The sequence below is a fragment of the Ranitomeya variabilis genome, chromosome 4, assembly GCF_051348905.1.
Source record: "Ranitomeya variabilis isolate aRanVar5 chromosome 4, aRanVar5.hap1, whole genome shotgun sequence".
Lineage (NCBI taxonomy): Eukaryota > Metazoa > Chordata > Amphibia > Anura > Dendrobatidae > Ranitomeya > Ranitomeya variabilis.
The window spans coordinates 303,941,600-303,959,416 of NC_135235.1; the positions used below are offsets into that span (position 1 = coordinate 303,941,600).

Below are 17,817 nucleotides of genomic sequence, written 5' to 3' on the forward strand. Positions count from 1 at the left end.
TCTTTATTCAGTACGGGGCCATCAGCGATCAAATACATCCCCCTTCCCTATGAATATGATGTAACTTACTATTCTGGGAATATCCCTTTAATGTGTCCCTACACAGTATGATATATATTTCACCATGTCATACTATATAGGTACACAGCTCACTGACCTGGGAAATAGTAATATCCAATGAGTAACTTACTTCATTATTTGCAGAGGTATAATAAAGGAATGGCACAATGTAACATACACAGAAGTCACAACTAACACTTACTTGAATCTTTCAGAAGTGAGGAAGTTGAGAAGGTGGAAGAGCTCCTCTAGGTTATTCTGCAGCGGGGTTCCAGTTAGCAGCAGTTTGTAGTCAATCTTGTAGCTATTTAATACCCTAAAGAACTTGGAAAATAAAGTTATGTGGTGGCCATCCAGAAAAGAAAAAGAGATTGGTAGGGCACATGCACACAGTGCGGAGCGGTCACTTCACGGCATTCAAAACTTGAAAGGGTTAACAAAAAGTAGGACCATTAGCACAGCAATTTCATTTTTTACGGTGCTGTGCATAGGCTTACGATTTATAATGCTTATCGAGTGCTTTTTCAGGAGGGCTCCAGGTGGGATCCATCTAAAAAAAAGATGCTGTGTGCACATCCCCGTAAGGCGGCTAGCGCGAGCACACCAGTATACTTGCACTGTTAACCAAACGCTCATAGCCCACGTTTGGCTCTCCAACCTTCTGCCATCCTTGCCTGCTTTACAGAGCATATTTGGATTAATATTTTAAAATAATTCATATGCAATAGACAGAAGTTTTCTGTTCTTTGATATCCCTTTTTGTCATCTGTGCCCATTTTTTTAGCAAAGCAAGCAAGGATGACAGAGCGTTGGGGTCACTGGTGTGCGGTGATACGCTAAGCAAATCAATGGCAGAGGACAATACGCCATATGTTATTGTGTGTAATGAAAACATAACAGTATGTTAAAGGGGTTACCCGAGACTATATTATAGTATAGTGGCTAACTACCTGCCTATTGTGACCAGTGTAGATCTCTGACGGCACACAGTAGCCACTGATCACTCCTGAGGGCGGTTCTGCGGCTTCCGCTGACGTCACAACGGCAGAGCAGCGGCTTCTCTTCCACTCTGCTTTGTTGATGGGTGTGCGAATGTGGATGATGTCATGCTGATTGACAGCGGCCTCCCTGCTGCCTTACTGCGGGAAGCCCATTGTCAATCAGCATGACGTCAACAGTCAAGTCCCATTGACAGAGCAGCCTGGAAGAAGAAGAGCTGCTCTGTTGACGTGGAGCAGCTGAATCGTGGGCAGTAAAGGTCAGTGACTTCTCTGAGCCAGCGCCAAATAGAACATACAAGAAGTTGCTTACTAGTTGCCTGATAGTTTTTCGCTAATAGTGAAAAAAAAAATTCTCCATTTAAAAACCTTGTATGACATCATACAATAGCCCTTCTCTGTAGAAGTGGAAACATTTTTCTTTAATATTAACATTTCACCCCAAAACAAGGAGTTTAATAACTTACTTTTGATTGGTTGTTTTTCAGTCGGTGAGCCTCATCCACCACAAGACATGCCCATTCAATGGAGCCCAGAACGGCATGGTCAATGGTGATCAGCTCGTATGATGTGAGGAGCACGTGGAATTTTATTTGAGCTTCTTTCTATGTAAAAAATGAAATATTAAGCATCAAGTTGGTACAGTAAAGATTTTGGGGTTTTTTCCACAATGGGAACAAAGGATCGGCATGATACACTCAAAATGTGTGACCTTTAGAAGGGATACCCCCATACACGTTTATCTAATGTGTATGGCCAACTTTAAAATTGGTAGTAAAAGTAGGTGCCCTGATTAGCAAACCTACACAAGGGTCCCACATTTGTATCTGGCATAAGTAAACCAAAGCACAAAATGTCTTAATGAATAGTCTTGCTCTCTGGAGGACCCAGTTCATCATGGACAACACAAACATTTCAATGGGAACTATGTAATGCTTTTATTCCCCTGTGGGGGCGCTACAAGATAACTGACAGCTCGTGATCGCTGGGGATGCAATATATACTAGTTGCATTTCCAAACACTCAACTACTGCGAACACTAATGTGTTGATAGTGGTCGATAAAGGCCCCGTCTCACACAGCGACGCTGCAGCGATACAGACAACGATGCTGATCGCTGCAGCGTCGCTGTTTTGTCGCTGTGTGGTCGCTGGGGAGCTGTCACACAGACAGCTCTCTCCAGCGACCAACGATCAGGGGAACGACTTCGGCATCGTTGAAACTGTCTTCAACGATGCCGAAGTCCCCCTGCAGCACCCGGGTAACCAGGGTAAACATCGGGTTACTAAGCGCAGGGCCGCGCTTAGTAACCCGATGTTTACCCTGGTTACCAAAAAAAACAAACACTACATACTCACCATCTGTTGCCCGTCAGGTCCCTTGCCGTCTGCTTCCCGCTCTGACTGTGTGCCGCCGTACAGTGAGAGCAGAGCGCAGCGGTGACGTCACTGCTGTGCTCTCACTTTACGGCGGCAGTCAGAGCAGGAAGCAGACGCCAAGGGACCTGACGGGCAACAGATGGTGAGTATGTACTGTTTGTTTTTTTTTACATTTACGCTGGTAACCAGGGTAAACATCGGGTTACTAAGCGCGGCCCTGCGCTTAGTAACCCGATGTTTACCCTGGTTACCAGTGAAGACATCGCTGGATCGGTGTCACACACACCGATTCAGCAATGTCAGCGGGACCTCAACGACCAAAAAAAGGTCCAGGCCATTCTGACACGACCAACGATCTCGCAGCAGGGGCCTGATCGCTGGTACGTGTCACACATAGCGAGATCGCTACTGAGGTCGCTGTTGCGTCACAAAACTTGTGACTCAGCAGCGATCTCGCTAGCGATCTCGCTATGTGAGACGGGGCCTTTAGAAGTGACCCATCGCTGGTCACACCCTTAATTGGGGGTCAAGTCCTAAGCCCTGGAACTTCATAGTAAAGGAATAAACATTGCCCTTATATCCCAATAAGGGGGAGCAGGATCCACACCTTGATGGGTTCCCAGTGGAAAATGACTACTACTGTAATTGCATTTTTATGAGTTAATGTTGGGAGAAAACCTCTTCAAGGTGAAATTATTGTGGGTGGATATACGGCTGTCTAAAAAGTATTAGGACTCCATTCTTACTCTCATTCGAAACACTTTCTTCCCACTCCTGATGGCGTTGTCCTCAAAGGAGAATTCATTCTCTCTGATGACGGCACGACTGTCCTTATCGCCAGTGTAAGTCACAACGTAAAACTCCGGCGCCCACATCTCAAACTCACGTTCCCAGTTGATGATTGTGGATAAGGGAGCACTGACCAGATACGGACCTTTGGAATGACCCTAATGGAAAAAAAATCAGTAAAGAGTATGTGATCATAGCTGGCAGAAATTACCTCTAAGGCCTCCATTCATCAACCCAATTTTGACAGAATTCTGGTGAAAATTTTAATGTTCTTCAATACACAGACTTTGCAACACATCCAGAAACTTTGAGGCTAAGGAGAAGCTGAAGAACACGACCATGAGTGGAGAAGCTGAAGAACGAATACGACCATGAGTGGAGAAGCTGAAGAAAATGACCATTAGTGGAGAAACTGAAGAACATGACCATGAGTGGAGAAGCTGAAGAACACGACTATGGGTGGAGAAGCTGAAGAACACGACCATGAGTGGAGAAGCTGAAGAACACGACCATGAGTGGAGAAGCTGAAGAACACGACCATGAGTGATGTCTGACAGATCTACTACTCTCACATATACAGTACATAGGAATTGCCAGAATGGAGTACCATGATCTTCACTGTGTGACGGAGAAGTGTCCACACCGGTGGAAGTAATCGAGGTTTCTTGCACGCTCTACTTGGTCTACTATCCACCTTATTCAGCTTTTTTGCAAAATTAATGCCAAGCACTGTCCCCAAAGACACTCTGTCCCCCTTTTAATTTTTTTTCTAAGAAAACACCATCTGCCATTGTGATATTTTTCTGTGCAATTTGAATAAAAAAAAAAAAACAGACAGAAAAAGTCAGACACAACATCTGTCAGCGCCGGGATGGTCACGCGTGGGACTGAGCAAACAATCCGTGTTTGTCTCACAAGGTGCACTGACTTAATGAGGACTTTTTATTAATGCAAGCACTGTATTGTTTGTCCTGTCTGGAATTCTGTGCTTTTGATAGTACTGTGCATTCAGCGGAGGGCCGCCATTAATCAGCTGAGGACTTAGAGCCTCCAGAAGTCTACAGCACTCGTCAGTATTGGTTTTGCTGACAACACATGTTGCAAATATTCTATTTAGGTTTATTAAAGAAAACCTGTCACCACGGGTCACTAATCCATTCTTAATAAATACTTACATTTTACAACAAATAACAATCCTGAAGCATCTTTTCTCATAACTCTTCATTTTGACGTTCCTCTGTTATTCCTCCTAAATATTTATGTCTCTACCCAGTTTGAGACAGGGGTGTGTCCCTACATAGTCTAAGACAGTGGACAGTGGATGCTGATTGGACAATGTCAGGGGTGTGTCCCTACATAGTCTAAGACAGTGGGTGCTGATTGGACAATGTCAGGGGTGTGTCCCTACATAGTCTAAGACAGTGGGTGCTGATTGGACAATGTCAGGGGTATGTCCCTACATAGTCTAAGACAGTGGGTGCTGATTGGACAATGTCAGGGGTGTGTCCCTACATAGTCTAAGACAGTGGGTGCTGATTGGACAATGTCAGGGGTATGTCCCTACATAGTCTAAGACAGTGGGTGCTGATTGGACAATGCCAGGGGTGTGCAGGGACACATCCCTAACTGGTCAATTTATTAATTAACTTCCAGGAGAGAATACAGGAGAACGGCACACTGTAGAGATGTAAAAAAAAAGGTGTCCTAGTATTGGTATTTTTTTTTTTTTATGAAGAATGCAAGTACTTACTAATTCAGGCATTTCAGAATAGAAGACAAGGGCTCATTAACCTCAGTTCAGACTGCCAAGACATAAGAAGCGTTATGCCGTATGGTTGTTTATGTGTCAATCCCCATCGTTAAAGGGGTTGTCCAGTAAGAACAAGCTATTACCTAATTATGAGATTGGTGATAAAGTGTTAATCAGTAAGGATCTGCACTGATCAACAGAGTGTCCATTCATCTGCTATGGGGTTGCTGAGCTGTGCTCTCCATTTTTATGGCAGCCCCATAGAAAATGAATGGTCAGTCAGTTGGGCGTCTAACCCGCTGGTCCATTTTGTAATGGAGTTAAACATTCCCCATTCTAGCAACTGGTGCGGGTTCCAGCGGTCTGATACCCACCGATCAGTAAGTTATCTCTGGACAATCGCACCTTCTTATTGCCTCCAAGGTTCTCCATCACATGGCTGGAAGGGTAGAAACTGGCGAGAATGAAGCTAAAAGACATCCAGATTCTTAAGCTTTCAACACGATTTCCATGCTTTAGATAAAAAGCGTACCTCTTTGTATAAGGAGTACAGGAACACAATAGTTTGGACAGTCTTTCCAAGACCCATCTCGTCTGCCAGGATGGTGTCTGTGCCCTGCGTCCACGAGAACCTCAGCCAGTTCAATCCCTCCAATTGATACGGGTGTAACGTACCACCGGTGGCGTTGATATACCATGGCTGCTTATCGAATTTAACCGTCGGCTGGGAGAAGAAAACAAAAGACTTGTGAGAGTCGGAAAATGAGAAGAGACTGCGCTCAATGGATTATCTTGCAATTACATCAACTATTGCGGCTAAAGGAGGCATTTCCGAAACTTCTTCCCTTGATTTCCTGCTTTTCTTAAATTGACTAGGAGTTCTGGATTCTTCTCCCAACATCAACTCTCTGCAAAGGATGATACAATATGGAGCGATTAAAAGTCATAATTACATGGGACTGGATAGGTCATCATCATCGAAACTGTGCACATCGCAAGTTTCTTTATTAGTAAAAGCCTTGCATGAAGTTACAGATGCTGCAAAGATTTTCGTGAACAGGAATGTCCTCCATTAAACGCTACTGTAATTTTTTAAATCTCCATTTTATGAAAACTCCACTAGAGGGCGCTAACTATATACTGTTCACACACTGAGCTCCCCCTAGTGGTGACTGCAGACTTCCCAAATAATATTTATAACCTTAAGACATTACAGTTTTAGACTGTCAAGACTTTTTCATTGATTTATTTACAAGAGTATTCCCATCTCATACATTAATGGTATATTATACACATACAGTAGACATGGATCCCACCCATGGGATCTATCTCGAGATCAGGGCCCATGACTCACACTGCTGTCAGTGGAGAGATGGGTGTAATTCCCATTCCCATATCCCATACCTATGGATATGCCATAAATGTACAAGATGGGAAAACCCCTTTTGGTAAGGAGGACACCTCCAAAATATCTAAAAGGAAAAAAAAAAACTCTAGAAGGAAGAGTCATTTTTCAGAAGTCATGAAATGGGTCTTAGGTGGGTCTGGAACTGTTGGCTTATTGGAGGAACATTTTGTGGGTCCAAATAATCCTTACTACTCAACGCAACGATTAAGTTTCATGACACCAATGTACAAGAATAGACAAGCTCATCGCTTAGATGTGGTTGGAGGCCCTACATAGATTTAGCCATCTTTGGGCTTGGAAGGCCTAGCTATGGCTCTCCACTAAGCAGTCCTAGTCTGCTGACATCTCCAGGACTTCTTGCGTTACACCGATACCTGTGATCCCAGAATGCTTGTTTCAGAGCTTCGTATTCGGGAATGTCAACGTCGTCGATTTCCCACGTGCACTGGTCATAGGGCAGGTCCTTCCACTTAATCAGATAATGGACGTCTCCCTTCTTATCAAAGCTGCAAGTGACATACACGCACACAATAACCATCATTGTAGGGCACCATATACAATCCACAGATCATCATGGCTTCTACCTCCACATACTGACCTATCCATATACAATCCACAGAACATCATGGCTTCTACCTCCACATACTGACCTATCAGACACATGCAGCCGGACACTCGCGGACACCGATAAAAAAGGTCCTTGTCCAAGAACTGTATACGGACCCGTTGTAACCCAACACCTCATCATAACACACAATTCCACCTGCTTTGGAGGTGGTAGTGGCCCCCCATTACCTTTCAGGTCCAAGGTTGCATCAATGATATGTCCCCCTGTATCTGGTTCCATTGCTCCCCTGTAACCTGCACTACGGAGGGCTTGCATTTACGCAAACAGATTCGCGCAGTCACAAGATCCATTTTTATTTACCGTCATTAAATTAACGGCGGCATAGGCAGAAGAAAAAGTTTTATGGTAAAAGAAGAAGCGAAAAATGCCTAAAAGGTAGACGAAAATCTGCAGAAATGAGTCAAGGGCCCCAGGGGGGTAATACAAAGCCTGTGTATAGTAAATCCAGGCATGAAACGCTAATCTGGAACGTCTCACCGTGCGCACTTTATGCCGAAACTGGTTATTATTTCATCTCCGTAATAAATATTCACATTCTACTAGATTATTCATATTAGAACAGCGACAAATAGGAGGAAAAAAGGAAAAGAAAATGCTACTAATTCTTCATTTCCTTAAATGAATCATTTTTGCAACTGTGTTTTATTAAAAAATAATTTTGCCTCGAAAGATAGCTGATTTTGTAGGAGACATCCCAGTGCCGCATTGAGGCTGCTTGCACAAAGTGGCTCTTCCTCGTGGGTAATAAAAGGTCTTAAAGTGAACTTGTCATTAGGATTTTATACCCCAAACTGGTAGCATGTATGTAAAGTCATTTTAATGCTGTTATCACTCTTGTAGAAATGAATAACTGAAATTGTATGCTGATGAGCTGCAAGTGCAGTGGGTGGAACAATGCACTTGCAGCTCTCCTGCCCTCTCTCCTTATTCCCCAACCGCTGCCTCCTGTCCCTGGGTCACTCGTGTTTCAGTGACCTGTCAGTCAGAGACAGGAGTCAGACAGCAGGCAAACAAATGGGAAAGAGGGCAAGAGAGCTGCAAGTGCATTGTCCCACCCACTGCACTTGCAGCTCATTCGCAAACAATTTCAACTACAGATTTCTTTAAAACTGCAAAACAGATTTCTACAAAAAAGGTTTCTACAAAAAAGGTAACGATTTACTCAGCCTGAAAGCACCTTTACATATATGCCACTAGTTTGGGGTATAAAATCTTAATGAGAGGTTCTCTTTAAGTTAAGGACTCCCCCTCTGTGATGTCCATAAGCTTTTATAGGGCATATGGACAAGGGATATCATCATGATACAACCCCTTTAAAAAATAAAAGGCTGTACAGTTTAGGATAACTTCACTAATAACAAATATGGTTTTTGCAATAAAGGGGTTGTCCACTATGTAAGGGTCCCCATGTAATAAGCTAATCACACGATGCCCCACTGTATGGTCATCGAGCAGTTATCTGTTATTGGTAGGTGTGAGTGTTACATTTCTCTATAGTGCCTCCGCAGGATAAACAAAGTATTACAGCATTGCAATTGAAATCAATGCAGGTACAGAGGCACTGGGTCCTCCAGGGAGACTTTTTTTTTTTTACATTTGTTCTCCAATGTCTCATACTTTGTGGCAGGGAAATCTCGGACCACTGGATAAATCAGAGAATAAAACAAATGTGCTAAAGAGGCCACTGATTGTAATAAAGGTGTGACGTCTGACAATCCGACCAGATTGACTACAAACAGCCAGTCATTCCCCACTCTTCCTTTTATATATGTCCAGTGCCGCCTTCACGCCATGTTTAACAGAACAAGTGTACGCGGTTTCCCATTAAAAGTGACCTTATCTGGGCCCAGCGAGAAAATATATGTTGGATTTTATGGTGTGAGGTCACATCACGCTACAGGCCTTTACATTTCAGACGCATGGGAGCAATATATAAGATAATCTGGGAAATATTATGTCTGTTTTGACAATAGCTGCAGGTACAGGTTATTATTTATTAGTTTTAAAGAGAACTTGTCATGTTGAAAATAGTACGTGATCTGCAGGCAGGAGGTTATAGAGCAGGAGGATACTCCATTTACTATCTATGTACATGCATTATTCGATTTTTATAAGCCTAGTGCAAAGCCCATGTGAAAGCAAAGTGACCACCATATGTGTCAGTGTAATATGGATCTCACTCTCAGTACACCGTGCTGCCTATATAGTGATGTAGGCACAGACAGTACTATCTCCCTGTCTCTCTCTAAAGGTACCTTCACACGAAACGACATTATAAATGAATTTGGTTCTATGACAAGCGAGAACAGAGACTTTCCAGCATGTAACGGAACAGGAAGAATTCGTTGAAGGGGGCGGCTGTAGTTTTCCCTAAACCAGCTGAGGTTCAAGTTTGGCGCCTACACTTTGAAAACTACTAATAATACCGTTAGGATTGACGCCGGCTGTGATACTATAGTTAATGATGAGATGCTGGAATAGCTCATGCGGACTGAATTGATGTATCGTGAGCTCTTAATTACAGTCTCACTTCTCGGATTTTAATCACATGTTTAATATCACTACAATTACAGTGCTTAAAAGAAAAAATATATATATATATATACATCTCTTCTTTCAATCCAACTCTGAGTAGTCACAGCATCAATTTGCAGGAAATGTGCGTTTCCATGACGATGATCTCAAATATAAAGTTCCGAGGTGCGTACTTCGTGGAACACACAACATAAATAATCGAGAAAGGGGATTATTAGTATTATTTTTTTTTACTTTTCCACTCTCCAATGTTCTCAGTTGCGAATTATATAATTATCTGGCCTGTAATCAGTGGGTGAAGATAATCGCTCCAAAGGCAGAAAAAAGTCAATAGGATATATTTCATGTGCAACGGAAACTCGGATATGGTGTAATATGAATGCGGAAAAAGGAAAACTAATTACAGTAAGTGCACGAGTAGACCAAACAATAAAAACAGAAGACAGGCTGCTCGTATTGATGTCATCAGGTGGTGAGGCTATCTGGAGGGACATTAAAGGGGTCATACAGTTATCACCTATCCAGATAATAACTTACTGATCAGTGGGGGTCCGACCGCCGGGACCCGCACCAATCAGCACAACAGGGAACATTTATCCCGGTAGGAATGGAGGACAGTGCACATGTTCGGCCTCCGGCCCATGAATTTCCTATAGGATTGTGAGCACTGCGCTAGGCTTTATCCTGCAGAGAAATAATAGAGCGGTGGTCATTCATCCGGGGATAAAAGTGATCCATCGGGAATAAAAGTGATCCATCGGGGATAAAAATTGGGCTAGGGTGCCTTCACATGTTCAGTGGTCCCATTGGGACTTATGTCCGAATTCCCCCACAAAATGGATTTGGGGGTATGCGCCGACAGGGTCATGGACTATAATGGTGCCGACTAGAGTCAACATGTGCTCTGTGGTGCATTATTTTCAGGCTGTGATGCAGTGACCCCTGTTACAGCTAGGGGACGCTGCATGTGCTTCTCAGGATATGCATGGAGGCATATCTGTGTTTATAATGGTTGAACTAGCCACCTCCCACCTATGGGAGTGGCTACAAGTATATAATGTGACCATGTGGGTCACATGGGAAAAAGATGGATGGATGTGTGTGCCAGGTCCTGCAGGGCGTCTGTGTTGGGAGGTCCTGGGAGTAGGACTAGATCCCTGAAGAGCACATGGGGGAGGTCTTGGACCTGGGGGCCTGTGTGTTGGACGGTCCCAGATGGGGATTGATGTCCTAAATAGCACACAGAGAGGACGCGTGTGCAGAGTCCGTGATGGCACTGCGCTTGGGGAAGCTACAGCCCATCTGAGGATCTGGATTGTCAGGTGGCCTGGTGAGCAAGGCATTGCCAGGGACGGTGATCCCAGTTCGGCAGCTTCCCTGAGAGAATACTGACAGGAGTCAGCGTATGGAGCAGGAGCTCCTGGAAGGTAACCCAGCGTATGCGGTGCTGTGCAGTCACCCATGGTAACTGGACAGAGTAAGGTCCAGCATGATTAGAGACTGCAACCGTAATGTCGTATGTTGGTGCCTGTTGTGCTCCATGGACATTAATGAACTGTATAGCGTGCGGTCAACCACGATAACTGGACACAGAGGTTCGGCATGTTTAGTGACCGCATTTCAAAGCCGTATACTATGATGTGAAGATTGATGTAAAGACTGTTTGCTTGTTGTTCATATTTCTGTGGCTTATGACTCCATAATAAACCACATGGACTGTTAAAGTGAAAATCCATGCCTGACTACGTTAATCCGCTGCCAAATGAGTGTCCCCCAATACACTCAGTAAGTGCAATCTTACAGGGCGTATACGAATACTGGAGGCAGACAATCAGACACAGTCTACTACTGTGGGGATAAGAATAGGACCAAAGCAACAATGAAAACATGGTCATGATCAAAACTAACCTTCTGCTGACTAACGGTCTATTTACACTAAACAATTCAGGCCGTTAAATTACAACCAATTTGTTAAATGCAAGCTGATCGGCAGTCGTTACTACCTTGTTTAGTCAAGTCAACCAGAATTCTACGAGCACAGAACAATCAATAATCGACGGCACATATGCAGCGCCCCAGAGTCCTGGTCGTTGCAGTAATGTTGTTCTCCTTCTTTCCAGGTATCACATACCACACAATACACTTCACACTCCAGTCCGCCAGGGGGAGCCTTGCTCCTATCGACTAGGGCACTCCTCACATATAGGTAAAACTGGTGGGTTGGACAGGAGGTGAGGCAGAAGCGAGCTGGGCTTCACCCAGTGAGCTGCTATCTGAGCTCCTCTCAGGTAGTGGGTCCCTGACAGAAGTGGGATCCTGTCAGAGGCCAAGACAGAAGGCCACAGAGCTGCACCTGCCCCACGTGCGGCAGCATCCAGAGAAAGAGACATCAGAAGGGAATTGTCTTGTAGTGAGTGAGAAACGAAGTCGTAGCACAAGGAGAAGAATCCAGAAGGAGTTCTGCCCTGCAAAAGGCTGCCTCCTTCTGAGGCGCAGAATCCGGTAGCCAGAACACCGAGGGAGTAAGGATCTCTACGCTTTACTTCAGAAACTGGCAGGACAGTTAATTCTACGTTGGCTGCCCGACCTTATACCCAGGAGGCACGGTGGCAACTTGTGGGGGCCGGGGCGTCGTAGGGTCCCTGTAAAAAGCCTCAGGCCATCAGTCATACGGGTTTTGTCCTATCCTATCCATCAGGGGGACAAAGAGAGAAAGACATAACATCTTCAGCAGTTGTGAGGACCTTACCGAGACGCACAGCAGGGAGGTACTACAACACCCAGGCGCTAGAGGAAGGCTACTGATTTCCACCTGGATAAGGGGACTCTGGATTTGCCTTCAGACCGGCCGGACTCTGCCTACCCTGTGGTCGATACCCTGGACTGTGGATGCTGAAGCCTCCAGTAAAGGTAAAGAGACTTCAACCTTGTGTCCTCGTTATTCACTGTGCCTTACATCATCCACCATCCATCACCTACACTCTGGGAAGCCCTGGGGATACACTTCACCTGTGGGAAGGTATACCATCTAGCTGCCATAACATCACCCCAGCGGACCCCTAAGCAGCGTCGGTCACCCTGACTGAATACCTCAGATGGCGTCACGAACATTATCCCTTTAAAGACCTTTCCCCCATTTCTCAACGGACATCCCTAGGGCCACGGACCGGGTCAGCCACCGTGACATCCCCATCGAGAACCGAAGGGCCCGGCTCCGAGTACCCCACTGCCCTATGGGGGCGCTCCACATACCTGTTTACACAGGATGATGCACTGACGAGAAAAATGATTTTTAAGCCATTGATTAGGTAATTGCCAGCCTGTTCAGACAAGACGATAATACTATGAATGCTTCGTACCTGACTGTCAGGCTTTCTAAATGGGTCTTAAAATGTACCATTTGAGGGGAGCAGGGAAGACCACCGACGACCACCAAAGACATTAATCAGTGGCATACCACCCATTCATACCACCCATTTTGGCAGACCATGTGGCCAGTATTGGACCCGTGACTCAGGGGTGGTGCGGATTCCCCCAACTTCTGGATTTCAACAGTATCTGCATCCTCGGGATGTAGGTACCATTAAATACAATGTGGAGGTACATGGGCTCTCTGATCCACCATTTATCTGATGCGTGAGGTATTATACTGTGTATAAGTGTTTCATTATACTATGAACAGGCGAGCTGTGAGGGTCATCATACTGTATATAGGGGTCCATCATACTGTGCATATGGGGGCATCATACTGTGGCAAGGGAAGATGTAGGGGTCATCGTGTTGTGTGTAGTGGGGGGCCATCATTCTGTATTTATTGGAGCATCATACCGTATATAGAGGGTTATTATACTGTGTATAGGTAAGCTGTGGGACATCAAACTGTATAGGGAGACTCATACTATGTATGGGGGCATCATACTTTGCAGGGGGGAGCTGTCGGGGGTCATCATACTGTATATAGAGGAGTTGGTAGTATAAGGTTATTATACTGTGTATAGGGGAGCTATGGAACCATCATACTATGTATAGGGGAGCTATAGGGGGTAATTATACTATGCATTCAGGAGTTCGGGCATCATACAGTATACAGAGGAGATGTGGGGCCATCATAATGTTTATAGGAGGGCATCATACTATGATTAGTGGGGCCATCATAACGTGTATAGGTGAGATGTAGGGGTAATCATACTATGTATACAGGAGTTGGGGGCTTTAAGGGCATCATAATGTGAATATGGTGGTCATCATAATGTATATAGTGGGCCATCATACAGTGTATAGAGGAGCTGTAGGGTCATCATACTGTATATAGGAGGGCATCATACTATGTTTAGGGGGGCCATCATACCATGTATAGGGGAGCTGCGTAGTCACACTGTGTATAGGAGGCATCATGCTGTGAATAGGGGTAGTAAAACTATGTGCAGGGGTATCATTCAGTGTGTGGGGACTTGGATGGATCATATGTGTCAGGGGTTGGCTAAGGTCTCATTCTGAATAGAGGACTCACTGTTGGGGTCATTATACTATGTGGAGAAACTATAGGGACATGATACTGAATTGGGGGCATCTTACTTTACTGGGGTCACTCTGGGTTAATCATACTGTACGTGAGTGGGATACTGTGGGGGCAAATTATGTGGGGGTATAATACGGCATGTGAGGCTAGCATTATTTGGTCCATCATAACCTATGGGGACCATGGCAGGGGTCTGGTAGTGAATGAGAACACAAAGGGGCTTCAATAGGGGCACAATTTCTGACTACAGCAGGCAATACATATCCCCCTCCGTGTTTATAAAAGGTGGGAGGTATTCCCTGTGATTGCGCGTATGTGCCGTGACCCTGCTGAATTTTTGTTTTGCAAGGGGAGCCCAATTATAAAACTTTTGCTATGGAGCCCCAATGGTTTCTACGTAAGCCCCTGACTGTAATGTATTTTAGTCAGTCCGTCCCCATTGACAGCAGTCCACTCGTGTAATTTCAACCCTATGTTTTAACCAAAAATTCAATGTTACATCTGGTCCAGTAAACCGTTCTGTGACAAGATTCAGAAATCAGCAGCTCTTCCACCCTCTCACAGTGGGAAGTCTCAGGATGACCTCAATGAGAAATTAGCAGCTGAATCAGATGCTTGTAGATAATCTCCTCCTGTCTTTCTATGGCTTCGAAGCTGAGAAAACTTTTCAGATTATGACTTTTAACATTTTTCAGTTGGAGTTTTCTTAAAAACTGTATAAGTAAATCTATCTTATGGCTGGTTGTAAACAGGCAACAACCTGATTAGTATTCTGTTATCTGACCCTATGTGCCCCTGATCTCATCACACGAAGAGCAAAGAGCGGACACACGGGCAAATATAAGACGGTCCTAGACAACAGCACGGAGGGACGCCATGTCTTACAAGTACGGAATATACACAATTATTATTCTCCTTGCACCATTCTCCTGACTGAGGACAAGTGACACTTACTGCGCTCGTGATGCAGAGAGGACAAGGAGATTAACTTTTAAGGATAAATACATTCGGCCTTAAGATTCAGACGGCATAGTTCCTCATAGAACACCAAGTATCCGACGGTGTTTTCTACTGTCACCTTTATAAAGTGATGTCTTTATTGCGTCTCCCCGTCTGTAAATCTACCGACCATAAAGATCTTTTATGAGCAGCATTTTGCTGTCAAGGTCAAATTCAGCTTTGTGGTCATTAATAATGTATAAGAGAAATCATTTTTTTATTCCTTAAAGGATAACTGTACTTTTCAGAATAAGCTATCCTGTGTGTATATAAGGTATAACACTATATCTGGCCATTATATGACTTGCGTCCTGCATTTTCCCAATTTTTCCACTTTGCAGACTGTTAGTTAGCAATCCACACTGTGCAGGTGGGAAGAGACTAGCAGATTATACCCCCCATACTTAGCACAGCACATAGGGATTGACTCCTGCTCTTATTTCCTTTTTTAGCACACAGATAAAAAACAGCAAGGGCCGCAGAGAACAATATACAGAAGTACTGAGCTGTGTGAATGTGAATTCAGCACTGAGGTGAAAGACTTGTTAGAAAGCTCAGCACGATCTTTTTGGGTCTCCCTCTGCCTGTTTCCTCACTCTGCTCCTCCCAATCCCCTCTCCATAGAGTGTAATGGGCTGTGTAACATGACATCACAGTGAGCTGGCGGTTAGTCTTCGCTTTAATCTGTTTTATTTTCAGAGTGAGTGACATGTTTAGGTTATGGGGGGAGGGAAAGAAGTGATAAGTGGGGAAGGAATCAGAATTCACTGATAAAATATATTACAAAGTTTCTTATATTTGCCTATTCTATTAATTTATGTAAAGTATGTTGAAAATCCAGTTCCACTTTAACTTTCCAGACTAACTCCATATGTGCACTTTAAGCAACTACCTTAAAAGGGACAGTATACAACCTAATGACCAATAAAAAATAAGAGCGCAAACAAACTCAATTCTCAAATTATATACAGTATGTCAAATTTTCTATTACTTGCAGAGGCTTTTAAAGGGTCAACACTTGCATCAGTAACATAATGTAGGAAAAGCTAATAGTATAGGAGCTCGACTAATCTGGAATAGGTGCATCCATTGACAAACCTATTGACTGTTTCCAGTGACAATCAGCAGAATTATGAATGCAGCTCTGGAGTATAATGCAAGTTGTAACGCTGGATCAGTATAAGATAAAGTATAGTTATTTAGCATTTTATACAGACTGTATCTATATTATATATAAATTACAAAAAGGTGATCATATTAATTTTTGCTCGACAACTTTGACATAGTTTCTTAGTTATGTATGACAATCGTTTCTACACTAGATTGGAAGGTGCTCAGAGATGTCTCCTACCTATGGTTCATTATCCGGTGTATCATCATCCACTCTGGTTTTATACCATAACGATAGTATTTCTCCTCCATTTTTGCATAATGAGGGTCCTTCGTTTTCCGTTTCTCACTCTTGCTTTCCTCGTCCCCTGATCCGTAATCAAATGGCGGCGGGTCATCCATGTCGTTCTTTCTTTGGTAATTACGGAACATTACCGTGTGGTAAAGCTCAAGCTGATAAATAGGCAAAGTTATTTAATCTCCAGAGCTTAGGACAACCTTTTTTCATTTAAAACGGTTTCAGTTTCACCTATTATATGTGAGTTAAAGAAGTATTCACACTTTAAGATATACCATAAACGTCTGATAGATGCAAGGACCACCCACTTGGCTGTATCCATAACTTGCTCACTAGTTCATAGCTAGAAGAACAGATATGTGGGAGTTCGGGCAGTGCGACCCGCACCGATTTGACAAGTATTACATATTCGGTGGATATGCAATAAATGCACAAGATAGGAATACTCGCTTTACAACTAAAGAGGTTGTCCACTACGCTTAAATACCATAAAATAACCGATACTCACCTTCAGCACCAGTGCCATTCCAGCGTTGGCAGTGCTGGGTCTCCCAAGGCTCCCCTGACAATATTATGTCACATGAGCCCTGTAGCCAATCAGCGTCCGCTAATGGGCCTATCCTTTGTACAACCATTGGACGAGTAGTGGACAACCCTTTTAGAGGAAGAGAACCGATTCTAGAGGAGGTGGAACATAATACAAGGATTGTCTCTGAGGGTTTACTAAATTTCTGCATTATGATCCATCCACAAAAGATATAAATTTTACCCTGAGTTTATCTTTCCTTATTTTACCATTTAAGGTTCTTGGGCTTTCCAATACACTAAAACCCCGATTTATCAAACAGTATTTTGCCAGAATTCTGGCGTAAAACTGTTTGAAAATTCCAAATTAAAGGTAAGGCAAGGTAAATTTTTTTTTGTATTATTCTACAATTAATTTCTCACCTGTAATTCTTTCACCCATGAGCAGTGCCAATAGGAGAGTCCTGCCCACTTGACAAAAAATTCACGTTCCGGAATGCCTTCCATGGGCTTCGGAGTGGGCATGAGGGGATCAATCTCACCAATAGGTCCTGATACATTTGTAGGGGGTTCTCTCCATACCCAATGAAGAATTCTTTGAACTTTGCCTTTTAAAGGCGGACACTGTAAGAGATTTGTGTATATATTAGAGGCTAAAAAAATAAAAAAGGGGTCCCTAAAAATTAGACCGTGCCCAACCCTCCTGATACTAGTTGATGACCTACCCCATTTTATCCTAACCAACCCCAGAGAATAGCTACCGTACCTCCATCATACCAAACTTTTTTCCACCACAAGGGGGAACTCAAGAGTGTTTAC

At 43.8% G+C, this 17,817-nt stretch overlaps 1 protein-coding gene across 19 annotated transcripts in view; it reads right to left on the minus strand.

Annotated features, from left to right (window-relative positions):
- CHD5 (chromodomain helicase DNA binding protein 5) overlaps positions 1 to 17,817 on the minus strand; it is a 167,185-nt gene that overhangs the window by 59,943 nt on the left and 89,425 nt on the right. For all 19 annotated transcript variants that reach the window (XM_077250361.1, XM_077250353.1, XM_077250360.1 and 16 more), the window contains exons 10-17: positions 17,422 to 17,622; positions 16,417 to 16,628; positions 6,759 to 6,890; positions 5,779 to 5,884; positions 5,509 to 5,700; positions 3,184 to 3,384; positions 1,526 to 1,663; positions 263 to 384 (exon numbers count right to left, since the gene is read on the minus strand). In XM_077250361.1, coding sequence (XP_077106476.1) covers positions 263 to 384; positions 1,526 to 1,663; positions 3,184 to 3,384; positions 5,509 to 5,700; positions 5,779 to 5,884; positions 6,759 to 6,890; positions 16,417 to 16,628; positions 17,422 to 17,622 — 1,304 coding nt within the window. The remainder of the gene's footprint in view (positions 1 to 262; positions 385 to 1,525; positions 1,664 to 3,183; positions 3,385 to 5,508; positions 5,701 to 5,778; positions 5,885 to 6,758; positions 6,891 to 16,416; positions 16,629 to 17,421; positions 17,623 to 17,817) is intronic.